Source organism: Leucopleurus acutus (genome assembly GCF_964270905.1).
Source record: "Leucopleurus acutus genome assembly, chromosome: 4".
NCBI classification, from domain to species: Eukaryota; Metazoa; Chordata; class Mammalia; order Artiodactyla; family Delphinidae; genus Leucopleurus; species Leucopleurus acutus.
The window spans coordinates 61,259,024-61,280,257 of record NC_139146.1 but is presented as its reverse complement, the minus strand read 5'-3'; the positions used below and the strand labels follow the sequence as shown (position 1 = coordinate 61,280,257).

General features: G+C 38.2%; 1 protein-coding gene across 1 annotated transcript in view; it reads left to right on the top strand.

Moving 5' to 3' along the window:
* Positions 1-4,665: 4,665 nt before the first annotated feature.
* ARAP2 (ArfGAP with RhoGAP domain, ankyrin repeat and PH domain 2) overlaps positions 4,666-21,234 on the top strand; it is a gene marked incomplete at both ends in the record, with an annotated part of 189,236 nt that continues 172,667 nt past the window's right edge. Inside the window, one exon of the mRNA XM_082838650.1 lies at positions 4,666-5,570. Coding sequence (XP_082694776.1) covers positions 4,666-5,570 — 905 coding nt within the window. The remainder of the gene's footprint in view (positions 5,571-21,234) is intronic.

The window sequence follows — 21,234 nt, the reverse complement described above, 5'->3', positions numbered from 1 at the left end:
TGTGTACTTTCCACTTGTTATCTTAAATCATCTCAAAGGTGGGAAGGGGTCATTCAGAAAACATTTATTGAGCACCTTTTATGTGCCTGACAGTGTTCAAACTTAAGGCCTAGAGCAGTGAACAATAGACAAATCCCTACCCTCTTGTAAAAGTCCACAGATGTCAGGTGGTGACAAATGCCATGAAGACAGAGAAAGCAAGCGTAAGGAATACTGAGGCACAAGGCATGCTTGTATGCATAGGGGCATTAGGGAGGGCCTCTCTGAAGAGGACACATTTCAGCAGAGACCTACTCAAGTGATGGAGTGAGCCATGAACCATGGGTATATGTTGGGAAAGTAGATTTGAAAGAGATGGAAGGGTGAGAGGTAGGGTCATGAAGTGGGAATAGGACTGAACCCAGCTTAGTGGTGATTGAGTGATGGGGGTCAGGGGGCAGTCAGGGGAAGCCAGGGAAGATGAAGTTGGGAAGTTGCAGAGAGTGACTTTCGTTATAAAGTGAATCATTCTGGCTGCTGTACTGAGAACATGCTGCTTGTAGGGGCAGGGGGCTAGGACAGAGTCTGGGATATCAGTCAGGAGGCTGTTGCAGTGGTCTAAGATAGACAGGATAGTGGCTTGGGCTAGGATGTGAGTAGGAGAGGTGGCGAGAAGCAGTTGTACCTTTAAGGTGGAGCTCAAGAAGATAATAAGATTATGGTTATTAAGTGATACTGAAAGCCAGGCATATAGCAGGTGCTCCTAAACGTTACTTCCCTTTTACTTATACTTTCTCTTGGAAATGGGTCAGTATAGCACAGGCAAATGTACATTCACATCTGTAATGCTAACTGTACGTTCTCTAAACATGTACAGCATATACGTCATATACTATGTATAAACAAATAATTTGACTGGCATTTACTGGGCAACCTATATGGGCTGGTCATCATCTTGGCAGATTTATTCGTTTATTATGGGATAATAAAAATAATTTTAATGACAAATGCTTGTTTAACATTTGTTGTGTGCCATTGGTGTTCTTGATGCTTTACAAAAGCCTTATGAAATAGGAACTATTATCACTCCTACTTTCCTGATGAGGAAACTGAGGCACAGAGAGGTTAAATACTGGGATTTGACCAAGATTGTCCAGCTCCAAAATCCTGGCTTTTGCACTGCACTACCCCACTTCTATAGGTTACTATGGAATGAATAGAATGTGATTAAATGCTAAGTAAATGTGGTAGGAACACAGAGAAGAGAGTATTTCTTGTTCACTAGAGACCTTGTGAAGGAAATAGCATTTGAGTTAGACTTCAAAGAATGGGAAAGGTTTCAACTGTGGGAAGATAATGGCTTAGTGAGGAAAATAATTATAATGAGGGAAGTGAATATGTACAAAACACTCACCGGGGACTAAGCACCATTTTAACACTTAAGGTGGATTATCTCATTTAATCTTCACCAGCACTGAGGTACCTTTGAGCATTTCCATTTTATGGGTAAGGAAACAGACACATACACACGTGCCTATGAAAGTGGAGGAGGGTGGGAATTGAGTATGACTCAGACTCCTGGGCTGTTTGGAAGGGCATCCATCCTAAGGCGGGAGAGTGATGGGCTTAGGCTCAGGTATGAGGAATTGAAAACCGAACCAAATTTTTGTTGTGCATCCCAGTCATCTTTGGAATGTGTTATAAATATAGATTCTTGGGCGTGTTATCATCAGTTGTTGCTGTACAGCAGATCCACTGGCCGGTACCTGGAGAGCCACAAACTTAAGAGCATGGCATGTGTGCCCGGTGCCCAAGTGGAGGTCAAAACATGGAGGGCTTTGATTTCATGTTAAGGAGTTTGCACCTGGTAGACTTTTATGGTGAGGCGTGCCCATCTATTTGCATCTGGTGAAGTGCCTGGGGGTCTGAAGCCTCTGAAGTGGACCCTTGGGTGGTCAGACTGTTAAAGAGTCAGATGACTGGAGGATGCAGCCGACACAAAAGTGCAGAGAGGATTTTAAGGCCTGTGGCAGGGAGCTTCTCTGGGTCACAAAAAGGAATCCGGTTCATTAGCCCTATTCAGCATGTCCACTGATAGCAGAGAGAGGTGGTTTTGCTTAGAACATTTGGTATATCCATCCCTGAGTCAGCCACTTAGGAAGTTTATGTGTAAGAGACAAAAAGGACTTGTGTATGAAAACACGAAAGCTCCCCACATGCGCACACACCCCCCAAAAAATTCACAAAATGGGCTTCCGAACCACTGCTAGCTACCATCCTTCCCGGCCAGTCTCCCATCTCTTAAACGTGTCCCAAGCACTTTGCAAATTTCTAGAAACCTAGTTAGAGATGTATATGGAGAAGGGAGTGATTCATTCTATTTCAAGGGGTTGATAGGAAGCCTTCAGAGAGGAAGTAATACCTGCCTACTCAGAATTTTAAATAGTGCCGAGGATTTTGCAAAATGTGTAGATTTGCAAGCAGTTGCAGCATACGCAAAAGGTATGGGGCCATCTAACAGTTTGCTGCCTGGGGGAAATGATAATTAACAATAATGTGCTCAAGTCAGTGATGTGGCACAGGTTAAACTTGAGCCTGAAGTTGGTACATGGGAACACCCACCTTGCAGGAAATGTATATGAGGTATGGTATCTGGAGCATCCTTGCCGTTTACATCAATAGTAGCTGCTGCTGTTTTTATTGTTAGACTGAGACCAGACTGTCGTATGGCACCCCAAGGAGCTTAGACTGTCTTGTTCAGATGTGGAGTGACAGGCCAAATGTGGATTTTCAGTAGTTCAGTGGTACGTGGAGACCGGGCTGAGGGGTTTGTTGGGATGGTTGCAGTGATTCAGGCAGGAGATGTAACGAGGGTCTGAACTGTGTTGAGGAGGGTTGGAGGAGTGTATCAGTTCACGTTTTTTTTGTTCACAGTTCTGGAGGCTGGGGAGTCCGAGATCAAAGTTTCAGCCGATTTGGATATAACTATTTCCCTTTTGTGATGGGCAAACAAAATTAGCTAATGCGTTTTTTTTAAACAAAATAACTTTGTGAACAAGAATAATATATCTGAGAATTAGGCTCGTACGTGGTGTTGAGGTTTAACTTTCTACTTTTTTTCCTGACATTTTGTCATTTTGAGTGTGACAGAGGGATAACTGACAAAGGCATTTCCTGCCTTTCATCTCTTGTTTGTACTTTTATTTCTCTGTTTCTGCAGCGCTGCCTGAAACGATATGTGTTTTCCCTTTTTTCGTATACTTACTTGTCAATGTTGGCTGATGTTTTTGAACAGTTAAAGCAAGAGCTTATGGGCATGTAACACATAGAGGCTCGGAGTTATGTCTTTTGAAGAGCTACTTTGAGATGTGATTTCCAGAAATATTGCATCTGTGCTTGCTCAGATAAATATACCTTGTTTGGCTGTGTCTCATTTTATTACTTCAGTGTATGGTTGTTATGCATATTCTGTATTTTTTCTTTTTCCTGATGCATAACATACAGAAATTTTTGCATACCATACATTTTTACAAACTGAATGCAGCCATGTAAACAGCACCTGATAAATCAACTTTTTAAAAAATTAATGTTGTTTATGAGAAAAATGAACCTATGTGTATATGCTGTATATAAGGGAAAATGTGACCTTCAAACTTTTTCCTTTTACTTTCATACTAACTTCCTGTTATCTACTGTACAGTTGCTCAGCTAGTCTTATCCTATATAACAATATTTACATACAATGCTGCTGCAATTTTGAAGTGAGAATTATTAACCTGAGAAGTATGTTCTAACTGTGCTTTTGGAGAGAGTCTTTGAAGAAGGTGTACTAAAGGGGGAGTTGTTCATATCTAGTTAGGTACTATTAAGAAAAATTATCTAAAATTTGGAAATCAAAAGAATGTACAGCATGCTCCTTCAATGCCTTGTTGGGGGTATAGTTTAACAGGCTCACCTCAGGGATATTTAATTCTAATTCTTGTGCTCCACTTTCCATTTACTATTTGTTTAGAGCTCCAGACTGAGAAGTTACCTGTTAGCTTATAGATTTTTGCCTAGTAGAAAGATATCTCCAAAGGTTATGGTTTTATTGTCCTGTAGGGCACTAACCAGTTTTTTATCTAACCTACCCATTTTATTCTAGCCCTGAGGGAAAAAAAAAAAAAAAGCCTTTTCTGATGGACTGTGTAAATCTGTTCCACAAATGCTCTTGGAACTAGCCCTACCACCTTACTGGTTCCCTCATTAATTAGTGAATGAATTTTTTTGGATACATGTTCATTTTATATTTGAGAATCTTTTTTTTTACCTTTTTGAAAATCGTCATTTGATACTACCATAGCATTTCTGTCCTGTCCCTTCACACTCTACCTAGGAATTGACTTTCTAGGGCATACAAAGTAATGCACAAAGATTCCAAACTCTCAGCGATCACAAGTAATGATCCTCATTTCTATTGCTTTTCTTCAGAGAACGTTTATAATGTGAAACTAGTTTTAATACCAAAAATGTCCTGATATATTGCTTTTCTTTTTTTCTAGGCTTAAGTACATAAAGCATTCACTGTGCAGAAAATAACATTTTGAGATAAGTGATAGAGGAAAATCCAATACAGAAGTGCACCCTCTTGTGTGTGTATTGCATTGTACTGCTTCTATCATATTGCCTAGTAATGAAGCCACCATTATGTCCTCAGTCAGTGGAGTGAATGTTGATATCAAAGATTTCCTAATGAGCATTAATTTGGAGCAGTACCTCTTACGCTTCCGCGAATTTGGTTTTAATAATGTAAGGGACTGTGCAGAAATAAATGACAGCGTGCTCCTCAAAGTTGGAATATCACCTACAGGACACCGGAGGAGGATACTTAAACAGTTACAGATAATCCTGTCAAAAATGCAAGATATCTCAATATATGCAAATGTCCATAAAACAAAGAAGAATCATGAGACTTCAGAGGATCACCACGCTCCATCTTCTGCTCAGAATACCTGCCTAGAACTTTCAGATTCACACAGTGTTCAGACACCCGGCCCAACGCAGTTGGAGACTGTTACAAAAAGTCTTGATCAAAATGAAGTTAGTGTGGAAAATAGCCAGTCTTTTAAATCAGATGATAAGCAGACTCTTCCTACATACAACTTTCCCATTCCGGAAGAAGAACCACACCTGAATTCAGATTCTTTTCAAGATTCTTTATTGGGTAGTGAAATTACTGACGTAGAATCTTTGACTGCACAAAAGACTATCGACTGTACAACCGAAGAAGAACAAACAAAAGTTGATTTGATCTCAGAAAATGTGAGCAAGCTTCCTAGTGCAGACCCTGAATTCCTTTCTTCCCCTGACTGTTCAGTATCAGAAGCAAATTCTGGAAATGGAACTAATGGTTTATTAGAAAGCTCACCACCATCCCCATTCTTTCAATTTCAAGGAGAAATGGTTGTAAATGATTTGTATGTTCCGTCATCGCCAGTCCTAACACCTATGAGAAGTCGTAGCAAGTTGGTTTCAAGACCATCTCGATCTTTTCTGCTAAGACATCGGCCTGTACCAGAGATTCCAGGGTCAGCAAAAGGAATTTCAGGGAGGTAAGAATTTTTATGATAAGTTGTGTGTATTCGATTTGGGGGAATTTAGTTATTTTTTAACAATTTTATTTTCAGTGTTCATTTCTAAATTTGACCCATTCAACCAACCTTTTCCTTCTTCTGAAATTTTTTGTCATACCATCTCTCTTGTACACCACTGCCCAGAGTCGGTTTCCAACTTAAAACTTCCTGGGACTCTTCAGCTTTCTCCTATTTAATTGGGGGACTTCATTTCCCCTAATTCTGCCTGGACATTCTCTCCTGTACCTTCCTCCATGCCTGGTATTATATTCTTCCATGAGTGCACTTTATATTTGAATTGCTGACTCTATCTCCCCACTAGGTTATGCGTTTTTTGGCAGGGGCCATGTTCCTAATGACTGTATCTCTACTACCTGATACGATTGGCACGAATTAATCATTCACCACGCATCTAGCGAGCACTTGCTTGGTACTGGTCACAGCACTAGATGCGGAGGAGGTAGAGAGAAAAAAAGGGGCTTGAGTGTAGTGTAGAAGACATGTAAAAAGTAGTAGCAGTACAATATGAGACCACTTCAGCTGGAGACCAAGAACGCTGAAGAGGGGGCCTACCGGCCTGTTGGGTCATTGGTACCCTGAGGTAACTGTGGAGTCTAAGAGGAGCTGACTTATAGCAGGGAGAGCTTTCAACCATTTCTCAAAGTTACACCTAAGATGTGGTTTTCTTCAGGGTTGTGGTGGGATTTTTTTTTTTTTTTAATTCACTAAAAGCTAACACTTGTCTCTGTTGGGAGTCATGAGGTTGTTTAAGTTCAATCCTTACCGCTGTGGCACTAAGTGCAATTACAGATTCCTGTAAACAGGCTCTAGGCTGGCATTTCTGCAAGGTTCTCATTCCCCCTTTGTCTCCCTGTGTATCCAGTCTGTCCCTGGTGCTGGATCTTGGTTGTATTTACAAGAGAAAAATATGGAAATTTAGTACATGCAAGAGAAAACGGCAATTTACAAGACCATGTTAAGTACCTCCCATTAGAGTGTAAACTTTTTGAGGGCAGAGGCCCTAATTAATTTGTCTTTATCATGGCATCCCCGGTGCCAATGGCAATATTGAGTATTTACTGGGAAATCAATTGGCAGTATCATTTATTAAACACCTAGAAGCTGGTTTGGCTTATAATTTTCCATGGGTTATCTAATTCTCACATTGGCCCTCTGAAATAGGTATTATTCCTCCATTTTCTTATGAGGTAACTGAGCCTTAGGTTAATTTTTCTAGGATCACATGGGTAGTGAACTGAGATTTCACTCCAGTACATCTGACTCTATAACACACTTTCTTAACCACTCATTTAGTAAATATTCTTAAAAGTGTTGATTGCATATATAAGAAATGGAGTATTTCTTAGGAAAGTAGAAGATCACCAATTTTTGTATGACACCATAGCTTTAGCATATTTTGCTAATTTTAAACAATTAAAAGAAAGTAAATGAGAAGGGTCTGCTATGTCTTTGCAGGAACAGAATCCTTTTGCGAGCCATAAGGATAACTTCAGATAAGAAACATTTGGCTCAAGTTTTAAATAAGTTGTGCTATTTTTCATAAATTTTTGAGAATCTTTTGATGTTCATTTACTTCTAAGTGTAAGCTTTGCACCATGTGAAAGACTTGTTATTCACATTGTGACTGAGTCTTTGAAAATGAGAATTAAAATAATGTTGAAATTAGTAGTAAAGAGCTTAGCGGGAGCCTCATCATAGCACTGCCAGAGAACCCATTGTCACCTCTCTTTTCTTCTTTGATTATGGCAGTAGATGGTAACTAGGTATTTCTGGTGATCAAATTATAAAATGAGAAAGTAAATTAAATTATTTTCAGACTTCACTGTTTTTCTTTGTGGTCCTTGCCTGAACTGCAAACAGTAATTGCAAACTAATTACAGTGTTGTGACTTTTATAAAATGAAACCGTGGCTTATATAATCTGAGATCCTCTCTAATCAAATAACATCTAAACGATATTTAGTACATTTCTTGCTGTACCATATAAATATATTTCTTTGTGGTCAGTGATTTGGACATAATTTCTTTACTCCTTAAAGATTTCATATAAGTGTTGACAGGAACATGATGCTGGATGTGTATTCCTGATGTGTGAGGTGCTTTGTTTCTATCTCCCTGGACATGTACCCTCACCCCACCACCCCCTGCCAATTTATCTGATGCAATTAACTTGCCAGTCAAATGGGTTATGTTTGCCCTTGCCTTGGGCTTCTTCCCTGAACTCCTGTCTGCTCCTTTTGGGAAGGCTGGGCTGGGTGGGGCTATGCTGGACACTGGACCTCAGGATCTCTTTTTTTAAGTCCTATCTTTTGAGGCCCAGGTCAGATCTAGGCTTGAAGAGCCAGCTTCTTCCTTATCAGCTCATCTGGAGGTCTCCCACAGAGGTCTCCAAGCAGAAAGCAAGTCTCACCAGCTGCCCTTCCCTGGGAGTCATAGGTGTGTCTTGTGATCCTTCCAGGAGGATCCTCCTTAGTGCTCAAAGCAGGAAGGAACAAGTATCTTTAGCAACTGAAGAGATAACCTGTCTTATCTTCCTCCCCAGTTTAATGATTTTCATCCATCTTTCATGTAACTGTTTTATCCTTGGCACAGTCAAAGCCCTGTCTTTTAGGTGTCATGCCTTTGAATGTTTGGGGGGAAGGAAAAATAAGGAAACAGCGGTAAAGGGGAGGAGTGTGGTATGCAAGGCTGCACTGTGACTGGAGTATCTGTTATAACTTGTTATAAGACTGAGGTGCTATAGTGACTGTTTGAGGGCTTTTCAAAAATTTGAATTCTAAACCTGAAGTCTCCAGCCTCCTGTGAACTTTTTATTAAAAGTAAAAATCTTAGATATTTTTCTCTAGATGTATTAATACATAGATATTAAAAATGGGTGCAACTATTTTAGACTTTAATGTTGAAATACATATGAACCAAAAACGTACAGAAAAATGGTAAGCAATTGTTTGCTACATTGAATTAGAAAAATACAGAAACTCATCCTATCCTTTCCATGTTCAAGGAAAACTTTACATTTCATGTTATAGCAGAAAAATGCTTAGCATTCTAAAATTCAGACTTTTTCCTTTAAAATGACTTTTTATAAAATGGGTTGATTATTTCAATATTTGCAAATTTTGACTTGAATATCTAAATAATGAATCAAAATTAATAGTTAACCGTTTGATTTATTGTTAGAGGATAAAGGTATCTGTGTGATCCTTTTTACAAGTGAAAAGACATTAACATTTGTACCCTTTATTCATAATTTGAAAAGCCCTTCTTTGTTTGAAAAAATATATTTTGAACTGAAGCTTCTGCTAGGTGATGAAAAAAGTTTCACAATAATGATGTAGACTTTTGTGCTGTAATCCTTCTGTAATTATTTATTCTTATCCTAAGGACATTTTTTGTAACTTTGTAGATTGAGAATTATCTGTGCATTATACATTTCATATTCGTAGTCTGTGCTGTAATTAATGCACTCTTGTGTTTTCCAAATTCAGATTTGTGTGTTTTAGTTAGACATTATGTAACCTCAAGGCAGTTTCAACTGCCGCCTAATGATTGTGGTGTTTTTCTTTTGAATTCAATCCTACAGTGACCTGTAGTTTGTCTGTTATGAATTGTAAGAATTGCATTTTTTTTAAAACAAACATTCTGTGTAATGATAAGCACGGCTGCCTTGCTTAAGTAATAGGTAAGTGTAGATCATAAAGAGAGATCTTTAACGTTAATTAAACTTTATGCCTCTGCTATTCTTGGCAATTTTAGTGATAAAAAATATGTGAACACATAACATCTGTAGGCATGTTGAAGATTCACTTTGATAATCAGAGTTATTTTTTTGCAACTTGGTGTTTCCTTTAATATTATTTTTGAGATTTGTTCACATCCATGCACGTATTTTAGCAATAATTGCTGTATAGTATTTTATTAAATGATGGAAAACACAGTTTATTCCCCTACTAGGTCATTGACTATTTTTTTTCACTGTTACAAATGAAGAGTTCTCATACTTTTAAGGACTTTAAGAAACTTTTGTGCATATTCAGTGTACCAGGAAGACCAAACGTTCTTTTCACTAATAAAAAATATAACAGTTGGCTCATTCTACCTGAGTGTTTACATTGTGTAAGGCACACACCTTATGCTCTTTAAAAACATCATCTCATTAATCCTCATAATATTCATAGGCAGCAGACTCTTTTTTTATTCCCCTTCAATAAATGAGGAAAAATAGGCTCAGGGCTGTTGGGTAACTTGACCAAGATCACCAAAGCATAATAACAAAAAATGATAATAGCTACTGCTTTTCTAAATGGGTTTTAAATTTTTGCTAATCAACCATGCTTTATATTTCAAATTTAAAAGCAATCGCAGTTTTTAGGATAACTGATGGGGAAATAATAGGGCAGAAAGAGGGAGAAAGGAAAGAACGTGGGCTTTTGCACTCGAGATGGAATTGACCTCGAATGTTGGTTTTGTCTCCTATTAGCTGTGCGCCTTGGGCTGGGAGAACTTCCTTTCCTTATTGGTAGGATTAGGACACTAGGTCCTACCTCAGTGGGCTATTAGGAGGATGAAATATGAGATGTAGATATATAAACCCCTAACAAAATGCTTTGGGCATAATAGATATTAGAATATAAAATAGCTTGTGATAATTTATTCATAGATAAATGAGAATATAAATTGCTAATCACCAGTTTTCAAAACAGCTTGTTTCCTGTATTGACCTAATTTTCATCTACAGTAGATCAAATGAGCTTGGTTGATAGATTTGGTAATTGCTTGCAGGTGGATATTGAATAGAGCTATCAATAAAAATCATCGCAAACTTTTTTCTTTACATTTATCAGACTAAAAGTAAAACCAACAAAATATGCTTTAAAAATACCACTAATGGATGTACTTAAAATAATTCAAAAATCTTTTTTTTTTAATTTACATTTTTTTTTTAGTAATTTAATGTTGAGTTTTTTATTAAGCATGGTGACTTAGAAAAGGGCTTATGGAGCTAGACTGCCTGAGTTTGAATCCCAGGTTAGTTACTTATGAGCTGTGTGACTGTGGAAAAGTAAGTTAACTGCTTTGTGTGACAATCTTCTTCTTAAAAAAATGCAGATAAATGATAGTTCTTACTTCTTCGGGTGTTTGTGACTACACACACACACACACATTATGAGTGTGTGTGTATTTATAAAATTTTGAGACCTGTGTCTGACATATAGTAAATGCTTAATAAGAATTAGCAATATATATTATTAGCACAAGTTACCAAAGATGTAGAAAATTTGAGTGCTGCTCTACTTAGCAGTTCAGATTATTAATATGTATTTGTGTCAGTGACATACAAATTTGAGGAAATGATTATAGCCATATAACAGTGTCAAGAATCTGGAGATAATGCACAAATAAAGGGTGACTTATTTTGCAACCCTTTGGTAAACTTGTGTGCCCTCCCCAGCCAAAGACAACTTCTATCCTGACTTTAAATAATGATGATTACTCTCATTTTGAAAAAGTTTTACATCTTAAGTATGTCCCAAACAATATACTGTCATTATTTTTTTTAGCATCTTTATTGGAGTATAATTGCTTTACAATGGTGTGTTAATTTCTGCTTTATAACAAAGTGAATCAGCTATACATATACATATGTTCCCATATCTCTTCCCTCTTGCATCTCCCTCCCTCCCACCCTCCCTATCCCACCCCTCTAGGTGCTCACTGAGCTGATCTCGGTATTTGTTTTTCTCCTTCTGACTTACCTCACTCTGTATGACAGACTCTAGATCCATCCACCTCACTACAAATAACTCAATTTCGTTTCTTTTTATGGCTGAGTAATATTCCATTGTATATATGTGCCACATCTTCTTTATCCATTCATCTGTCAATGGACACTTAGGTTGCTTCCATGTCTTGGCTATTGTAAATAGAGCTGCAATGAAGATTGTGGTACATGACTCTTTTAAATTATGGTTTTCTCAGGGTATATGCCCAGTAGTGGGATTGCTGGGTCATATGGCAGTTCTATTTTTAGTTTTTTAAGGAACCTCCATACTGTTCTCCATAGTGGCCGTATCAATTTACATTCCCACCGACAGTGCAAGAGGCTTCCCTTTTCTCCACACCCTCTTCAGCATTTATTGTTTGTAGATTTTTTGATGATGGCCATTCTGACCAATGTGAGATGATATCTCATTGTAGTTTTGATTTGCATTTCTCTAATGATTAGTGATGTTGAGCATTCTTTCATGTGTTTCTTGGCAATCTGTATATCTTCTTTGGAGAAATGTCTATTTAGGTCTTCTGCCTATTTTTGGATTGGGTTGTTTGTTTTTTTATTGAGCTGCATCAGCTGCTTGTAAATTCTGGAGATTAATCCTTTGTCAGTTGCTTCATTTGCAAATATTTTCTCCCATTCTGAGGGCTGTCTTTTGGTCTTCTTTATGGTTTCCTTTGCTGTGCAAAAGCTTTTCAGTTTCATTAGGTCCCATTTGTTTATTTTTGTTTTTATTTCCATTTCTCTAGGAGGTGGGTCAAAAAGGATCTTGCTGTGATTTATGTCATAGGGTGTTCTGCCTATGTTTTCCTCTAAGAGTTTGATAGTGTCTGGGCTTACGTTTAGGTCTTTAATCCATTTTGAGTTTATTTTTGTGTATGGTGTTAGGAAGTGTTCTAATTTCATTCTTTTACATGTAACTGTCCAGTTTTCCCAGCACCACTTATTGAAGAGGCTGTCTTTTCTCCATTGTATATTCTTGCCTCCTTTATCAAAGATAAGGTGACCATATTTGCGTGGGTTTATCTCTGGGCTTTCTATCCTGTTCCATTGATATATATTTCTGTTTTTGTGCCAGTACCATAGTGTCTTGATTACTGTAGTTTTGTAGTATAGTCTGAGGTCAGGTAGCTTGATTCCTCCAGCTCCGTTTCTCTTTCTCAAGACTGCTTTGACTGTTTGGGGTCTTTTGTGTTTCCATACAGAGTGTGAATTTTTTTTGTTCTAGTTCTGTGAAAAATGCCAGTGGTAGTTTGATAGGGATTGAATCTGTGAATGCTTTAGGATTTTTGCATCTATGTTCATCAGTGATATTGGCCTGTAGTTTTCTTTTTTTGTGACATCTTTGTCTGGTTTTTGTATCAGGGTGATGGTGGCCTCGTAGAATGAGTTTGGGAGTGTTCTTCCCTCTGCTATCTTTTGGAAGAATTTGAGAAGGATAGGTGTTAACTCTTCTCTAAATGTTTAATAGAATTCACCTCTGAAGCCATCTGGTCTTGGGCTTTTGTTTATTGGAAGATTTTTTTTTTTTTTTTTTTTTTTTGGCAGTACGTGGGCCTCTCACTGTTGTGGCCTCTCCCATTGCAGAGCACAGGCTCCGGACATGCAGGCTCAGTGGCCATGGCTCACGGGCCCAGCCGCTCCGCGGCATGTGGGATCCTCCCAGACCAGGTCACGAACCCGTGTCCCTTGCATCGGCAGGGGGACTCTCAACCACTGCGCCACCAGGGAAGCCCTATTGGAAGATTTTTAATCACAGTTTCAATTTCAGTGCTTGTGATTGGTCTGTTCCTATTTTCTATTTCTTCCTGGTTCAGTCTCGGAAGGTTTTGCGTTTCTAAGATTTGTCCATTTCTTTAAGTTTGTCCACTTTATTGGCATATAGTTGCTTGTAGTAATCTCTCATGATCCTTTGTATTTCTGCAGTATCAGTTGTTACTTCTCCTTTTTCATTTCTAATTCTGTTGATTGGAGGCTTCCTTTTTTTCTTGATGAGTCTGGCTAATGGTTTATCAGTTTTATTTATCTTCTCAAAGAACCACCTTTTAGTTTTATTGATCTTTGCTATTGTTTCCTTCATTTCTTTTCCTTTTATTTCTGAACTGATCTTTATGATTACTTTCCTTCTGCTAACTTCGGGGTTTTTTTGTTCTTCTTTCTCTAATTGTGTTAGTTGTAAGTTTGGGCTGTTTATTTGAGACGTTTCTTGTTTCTTAAGGTAGGATTGTATTGCTATAAATTTCCCTCTTAGAACTGCTTTTGCTGCATCCCTTATGTTTTGGGTCGTCGTGTTTTCATTGTCATTTGTTTCTAGGTATTTTTTGATTTTCTCTTTGATTTCTTCGGTGATCTCTTGGTTATTAAGTAGTGTATTGTTTAGCCTCCATGTGTTTGTATTTTATACAGATTTTTTTCCTGTAATTGATATCTAGTCTCATAACGTTGTGGTTGGAAAAGATACTTGAAACAATTTCAATTTTCTTAAATTTACCAAGGCTTGATTTGTGACCCAACATATGATCTATCCTGGAGAATGTTCCGTGAGCATTTGAGAAGAATATGTATTCTGTTGTTTTTGGATGGAATGTCTTGTAAATAGCAATTAAGTCCATCTTGTTTAATGTATCATTTAAAGGTTGTGTTTCCTTTTTTATTTTCATTTTGGATGATCTGTCCATTGGTGAAAGTGGGGTGTTAAAGTCCCCTACTATGATTGTGTTACTGTCGATTTCCTCTTTTATAGCTGTTAGCAGTTGCCTTATATATTGAGGTGCTCCTCCGTTGGGTGCAAATATATTTATAATTGTTATATCTTCTTCTTGGATTGATCGCTTGATCATTATAGTGTCCTTCTTTGTCTCTTGTAAAAGTCTTTGTTTTACAGTCTGTTTTGTCTGATGTGAGAAGTGCTACTCCAGCTTTGTTTCCATTTTCATGGAATATCTTTTTCCATACCCTCACTTTCAGTCTGTATGTGTCCCTCGGTCTGAAGTGGGTTTCTTGTTGACAGCATATATATGGGTCTTGTTTTTGTCTCCATTCAACCAGTCTATGTCTTTTGGTTGGAGCATTTAATCCATTTACATTTAAGGTAATTATCGATATGTATGTTCCTATTACCATTTTCGTAATTGTTTTGGGTTTGTTATTTTAGGTCTTTTCCTTCTCTTGTGTTTCCTCCCTAGAGAAGTTCCTTTAGCATTTGTTGTAAAGCTAGTTGGTGATGCTGAATTGTCTTAGCTTTGCTTGTCTGTAAAGGTTTTAATTTCTCCGTCAAATCTGAATGAGATCCTTGCTGGGTAGAGTAATCTTGGTTGTAGATTTTTCCCTTTCATCACGTTAAATATATCCTGCCACTCCCTTCTGTCTTGCAGAGTTTTTGCTGAAAGATCAGCTGTTAACCTTATGGGGATTCCCTTATGTGTTATTTGTTGGTTTCCCCTTGCTGCTTTTAATATTTTTTCTTTGTATTTAATTTTTGATAGTTTGATCAATATGTGTCTTGGTGTATTTCTCATTGAATTTATCCTGTATGGGACTCTCTGTGCTTCCTGGACTTGACTATTTCCTTTCCCATATTAGGGAAGTTTTCAACTATAATCTCTTCAAATATTTTCTCAGTCCCTTTCTTTTTCTCTTCTTCTTCTGGGACCTCTATATTTTGAATGTTGGTGCATTTAATGTTGTCCCAGAAGTCTCTGAGACTGTCCTCAATTCTTTTCATTCTATTTTCTTTATTCTGCTCTACAGTACTTATTTCCACTATTTTATTTTCCAGGTCACTTATCCGTTCTTCTGCCTCAGTTAATCTGCTACTGATCCTTTGTAGAGAATTTTTAATTCATTTATTGTGTTGTTCATCATTGTTTGTTTGCTGTTTAGTTCATCTAGGTCGGTGTTAATCATTTCTTGTATTTTCTCCATTCTATTTCCAAGATTGTGGATCATCTTTTCTATCATTATTCCGAATTCTTTTTCAGGTAGACTGCCTATTCCCTCTTCATTTGTTAGGTCTGGTGGGTTTTTATCTTGCTTCTTCATGTGCTGTGTGTTTCTGTGTCTTCTCATTGTGCTTAACTTACTGTATTTGAGGTCTCCTTTTCGCAGGCTGCCGGTTCGTAGTTCCCATTGCTTTTGGTGTCTGCCCCAAGTGGCTAAGGCTGGTTCAGTGGTTTGTGTAGGCTTCCTGCTGGAGGGGACTAGTGCCTGTGTTCTTGTGGATGAGGCTGGATCTTTTCTTTCTGTTGGGTAGGTCCACATCTGGTAGTGTGTTTTGGGGTGTCTGTGACCTTATTATGATTTTTGGCAGCCTCTCTGCTAATGGGTGGGGTTTTGTTCCTGTCTTGCTAGTTGTTTGGCATAGGGTGTCCAGCACTGTAGCTTGCTGGTCATTGAGTGGAGCTGGGTCGTGGCGTTGAGATGGAGTTCTCTGGGAGATTTTTGCCATTTGATATTACATGGAGCTGGGAGGTCTCTGGTGGACCAATGTCCTGAAATTGGCTCTCCCACCTCAGAGGCATAACCCTGCTGCCTGGCTGAAGCACCAACAGCCTGTTATCCACATGGCTCTGCACAATAGGGGGGAAAAAAGAAAGAAAGAAAGAAAGGAAAAGATAAAATGAAATGAAATGCAATTTAATGAAATAAAATAACGGTATTAAAATAAAAAATAATTATTAAAAAAATTTTAAAGTAATAAAGAAAGAAAGAAGGAAAGAATAGAGCAACCAAACCTAAAAACAAATCCACCAATGATAAGAAGCACTAAAATCTATACTAAAAAAAAGAAAAAAAACGGACAGAAAGAACCCTAGGACAACTAATAAAAGCAAAGCTATACAGACAAAATCACATACAGAAGCATACACACTCAGAAAAAGATAAAAAGGGAAAAAAAATATATTGTTGCTCCCAAAGTTCCACCTCCTTGATTTGGGATGATTCGTTGTCTATCTAGGTATTCCACAGATGCAGGGTACATCAAGTTGATTGTGGAGATTTACTCTGCTGCTTCTGAGGCTGCTGGGAGAGATTTCCCTTTCCCTTCTTTGTTCTCACAGCTCCTGGGGTTCAGCTTTGGATTTGGCCCCGCCTCTGCAGGTAGGTCACCTGAGGGCATCTGTTCTTCACTCAGACAGGACGGGGTTAAAGGAGCAGCTATTCGGGGGCTCTGGCTCACTCAGGCCGTGGGGAGGCAGGGGTACGGAATGCTGGGGCAAGCCTGTGGCGGCAGAGGCCAGCGTGACGTTGCAGCAGCCTGAGGCACACCGTGTGTTCTCCTGGGGAAGTTGTCCCTGGATCACGGGACCCTGGCCGTGGCGGGCTGCACAGCTCCCAGGAGGGGAGATGTGGAGAGCGACCTGTGCTTGCACACAGGCTTCTTGGTGGCTGCAGCAGCAGCCTTAGCGTCTCATGCCCGTCTCTGGGGTCCGCGCTGATAGCCACGGCTCGCGCCCATCTCTGGAGCTCCTTTAAGCAGCACTCTTAATCCCCTCTCCTTGCGCACCCCTAAACAAAGTGGCAAGAAAAAGTGTCTTGCCTCTTCGGCAGCTTCAGACCTTTTCCCAGACTCCCTCCCGGCTAGCTGTGGCAGACTAGCCCTCTTTAGGCTCTGTTCATGCAGCCAACCCCAGTCCTTATCCAACCGAAGCCCGAGCCTCAGCTCTCCGCCCCCACCCACCCCGGGGGGTGAGCAGAGAAGCCTCTCGTGCTGGTGAGTGCTGGTCAGTGCCGATCCTCTGTGCGGGAATCTCCCCGCTTTGCCCTCCACACCCCTGTTGCTGCGCTCTCCTCCATGGCTCTGAAGCTCCCCCCTCCGCCACTCGCAGTCTCCACCCACGAAGGGTCTTCCTAGTGTGTGGAAACCTTTCCTCCTTCACAGCTCCCTCCCACTGGTGCAGGTCCCATCCCTATTCTTTTGTCTCTGTTTTTTCTTTTTTCTTTTGCCCTACCCAGGTACGTGGGGAGTTTCTTGCCTTTTGGGAGGTTTTAGGTCTTCTCCTGGTGTTCGGGAGATGCTCTGTAGGGGTTGTTCCACGTGTAGATGTATTTCTGATGTATCTGTGGGGAGGAAGGTGATCTCCACGTCTTACTCTTCCGCCATCTTGAATCCCTTCTCTATACTGTAGTTTTGACTGTCTTATGGTTTTAAAAATGCAGCCATGTAGTAAATCTTTTAGTTAAGTTCATTTTGCTTAACTTTGAGACTTAATCTATGTTGGTACCTATGTTTGTAGACTGTTCATTTTCACTGCTGTATAATATTTCCCCATATGGATATATCATGATATCCATTCTACTGTTATAGTTCACATTCTCCACATCATCTAGTATTTTACATGTAAATGATATATGTGTACACACATGTGTAAACCAGCTTTATTTATATCTAACTTACATGTAAGAAAAAAGACTGATATTAAATAGACAGGTTGATGAGTTTTGACAAATATATACACCCATGTGACCACAATCAAGATATAGAACATTTCTATCATCCCTCAAAAATCGCCTTTGCACATTGGCAGTAAATTATCCTATCACCTACATTGGGGAACCACTGATCTCACTGAATTACTTTTGCCTATTCTAGAATTTCATATAAATTGAATCATACAGCAAGTAACGTTTTGTGTCCGATATCTTTTATTCAACCTGATGTTTATGAGATGCATCCATGTGGCTGCATGTCAGTTTGTTGTTTTGTCTGTTGAATGTTATTCTTTTGTGTGATTCTCCCACAGCTTCTTTAACTTTTTTATGTTTACATACATTTGGGTGGTTTTTCTTTTCATCTACATGTATGTCTGTTGAATATATACTTAGGAGTAGCGTTGCTGTCATAGTATATGCTTATCTTGCACTTTGGTGGGTAATGCAAAGTGGTTCTCATCATTGAGTAGTTATGCTCACTTATGTTAACACTAGCAGTGTTAACTAGTGCATTTTTTTTGTCTCATAGCCTCAACAGAATTTCGTTATTTAAAAAATTTTAGCCATACAGGTGGGCGGGTAGTTATATTTCATTGTGATTTTAATTTGTATTTTCTGATGACTAATGAAATCGAGCACCTTTTAACGCATTTATTGGTCATTGACCATGTTTCTATCTTCTTTTATGTGGTGCCTTTTGGAGTCATTTACCCATTTTGAGGGAGCGGGGTTGTTGTTTTGAATTGCATTTTCTGTGTTTTATAATGATTTTTAAGCATTATTGATGCACCATGAGTATGAGCCATTTGTCGAATATATATTTTCCTCTTCTACATACTGCTTTTTTATTCTTTGATGGTGACTTTTAATGAATGAAAGTTCTTTAATTTAGTCAGATTTACCATTACTTTCCTTTAGAGTTAGAATTTTTCATATGTTAAGACACAGAAGATATTCTGTTTTATATTCTTCTAGCTTTATTGTTTGGCCTATCATGTTGGGATTTATAATCCACCTTTTTTTTTTTTTTTTTTTTGGCGGTACGCGGGCCTCTCACTGTTGTGGCCTCTCCGGTTGCAGAGCACAGGCTCCGGACGCGCAGGCTCAGCAGCCGTGGCTCACGGGCCTAGCCGCTCCGCGGCACGTGGGATCTTCCCGGACCGGGGCACGAACCCGTGTCCCCTGCATCGGCAGGGGGACTCTCAACCACTGCGCCACCAGGGAAGCCCCTATAATCCACCTTTAATTGATTTCTAGGTATAATTTGAGGTAGGAGTACTTTTTTTTTTAATACCAAGTGGATATCCAAGTCATCTTCTTATTAAAGACATGGTTTGCTCATTGCTCAAGATTGACATCTTTGTTTTAACTTAAATGAATATTGGGTGCCTTTATGCCCATTCTACTTCACTAATCTATATATCTGTCCTTTTATCAGTAATGTAGTGTCTTCATTACCATAGCTTTAAAGATCAACTTGTTAAATTCCACCTAGATACCCACCCCTGTAACTCTTTTGATTGGGATTACATTGATTCTACAAATGAACATAGGCAGTGTTGACATCTTTGCAGTATTCAGTCTTCCATATATTCCTCCATTTAATTAGATTTTCTTTAATTTTCTCAGGAATGGTTTCTCAGGACTGAGTTCTTACAAATCTTTTGTTAGATTTAATCCTGGGTTTTTATATTTTTCTGATACTTTTGTATATGGTATCACTTATAATATTTCATTTTGTTCGCTGATATTTGGGAATATAGTTTATATTTTATGTATCAACCCTATGAAGAGTAGGTTTGCTAAATTCATTTTTAAACAACTCTTTGAGGTATAATATTTGCATAATAAACTGCACCAATTCAAAGCATATAATTTGATGAGTTTTGAAAGATGTGTAAACCTATTAAATTATCACCACAATTAAGAAGTGGCAGTTCCATCAACCCTAAGCATTTCTTAGTGTCCTTCTACAGTCCATCCGTCTTCCACGCTCCCTTATAGAATCATATAGGATATACGTCTTTGTGCCAGGCTTCTTTCGCTGAGCATGATGATTTTGAGAGTTATTCATATTATTATGTTTAGTATTAATTTGTATCCTTTTATTAGTTCCCACCCCCAAGCTTGGTAGTAATCCCTTAGGTCCTTATACCACTATTTGTTTATCATTCACCTGTTGATGTACATTTAGTTTGCTTTAAGTTGTTGATTATTGAGGGTAAAACTGCTATGAAGAAAGACCAGAAAACTTTATTTCCCTGGAAATATGTTTTCAATTCTTTTGAGTTTCTAGGATTGGATAGCTGGAAGCTTAAATTAACTTTATCAGAAAATGTCAAGCAGTATTCCAAAATGGATGTACCCTTTTGCGTTCCTGCTGGCAGTATTTAAACCTTTTATTTATTCAACATGCTGTCTAACACTTGGTATTTACAGCCTTAAGTTTATCCATTCTAATGAGTCCGTATTTATTATCACATTTGTGTATCCTCTTATAAAGTGTCTATTTAAATTTTTGTCCATTTTTAAATTGAATCATTACTATTAATAGATTGTAAGTATTCTTTTTATATTTTAGAAACAAGTCATTTATCAGAAATATGTGACAGCATAAAGGTCCAACTTTTTGGGGGGGGGGGTGTTGTATCTTATTTAAGAAATCTTTGCATACTTAAAGGTTGCAAAATTTTTCTTCTGTTGGTTTCCAGAAGGTTTAGAGTTTTAGTAGTAACATTTAGGCCTAAACTGCATTTCAAGTTTATTTTTGTATATGGTATGAAGTAATGGTTGATATTCATTTCTTTTTTTAAATTGAGCTATCCAGTTATTCCAGCAACACTTGTTGAAAAGACTATCCTTTCCCCGTTGAATTGCCATGACATATTTTTTCAAAAATCACTGGACCATAGATGTGTGGGAGTATATGTGGACTTCTGTTTAATTCCATTGATTTATATGTCTGCCCTTTCACCAATACCACACAAATTTGATTGCTGTAGTTTTAGACTAAATATTGAAATCATATACTATAAATCTTCCAATTTTGTCTTTCTTTTAAATGTTCTGACCATTCTAAATTGTTCTTACTTGCATGTAAATTTTAGCGTCACCTTGTTAATTTCTATAAAAAAGATCACTGGAATTTTGTTTGGGATTATGTTGACGCTGTATATCAATATGTGGAGAATTCACATCTTAACGATATTGAGTCTTCCAATCCATGAACATGATATATCTACTTATTTAGGTCTTCTTTAATTTTTCTCAGCAATGTTTTAGAGTTTTCAGTGTGCAGATCCTGCCCATATTTTGATAAATTTACCCCTTAGTATTTCATGTTTCTTTATGCTCTTGTAAAAGTTATATTTTCAAACTATTTTTCCAATTGTTCATTGCTAGTATTTAGAAATACTAT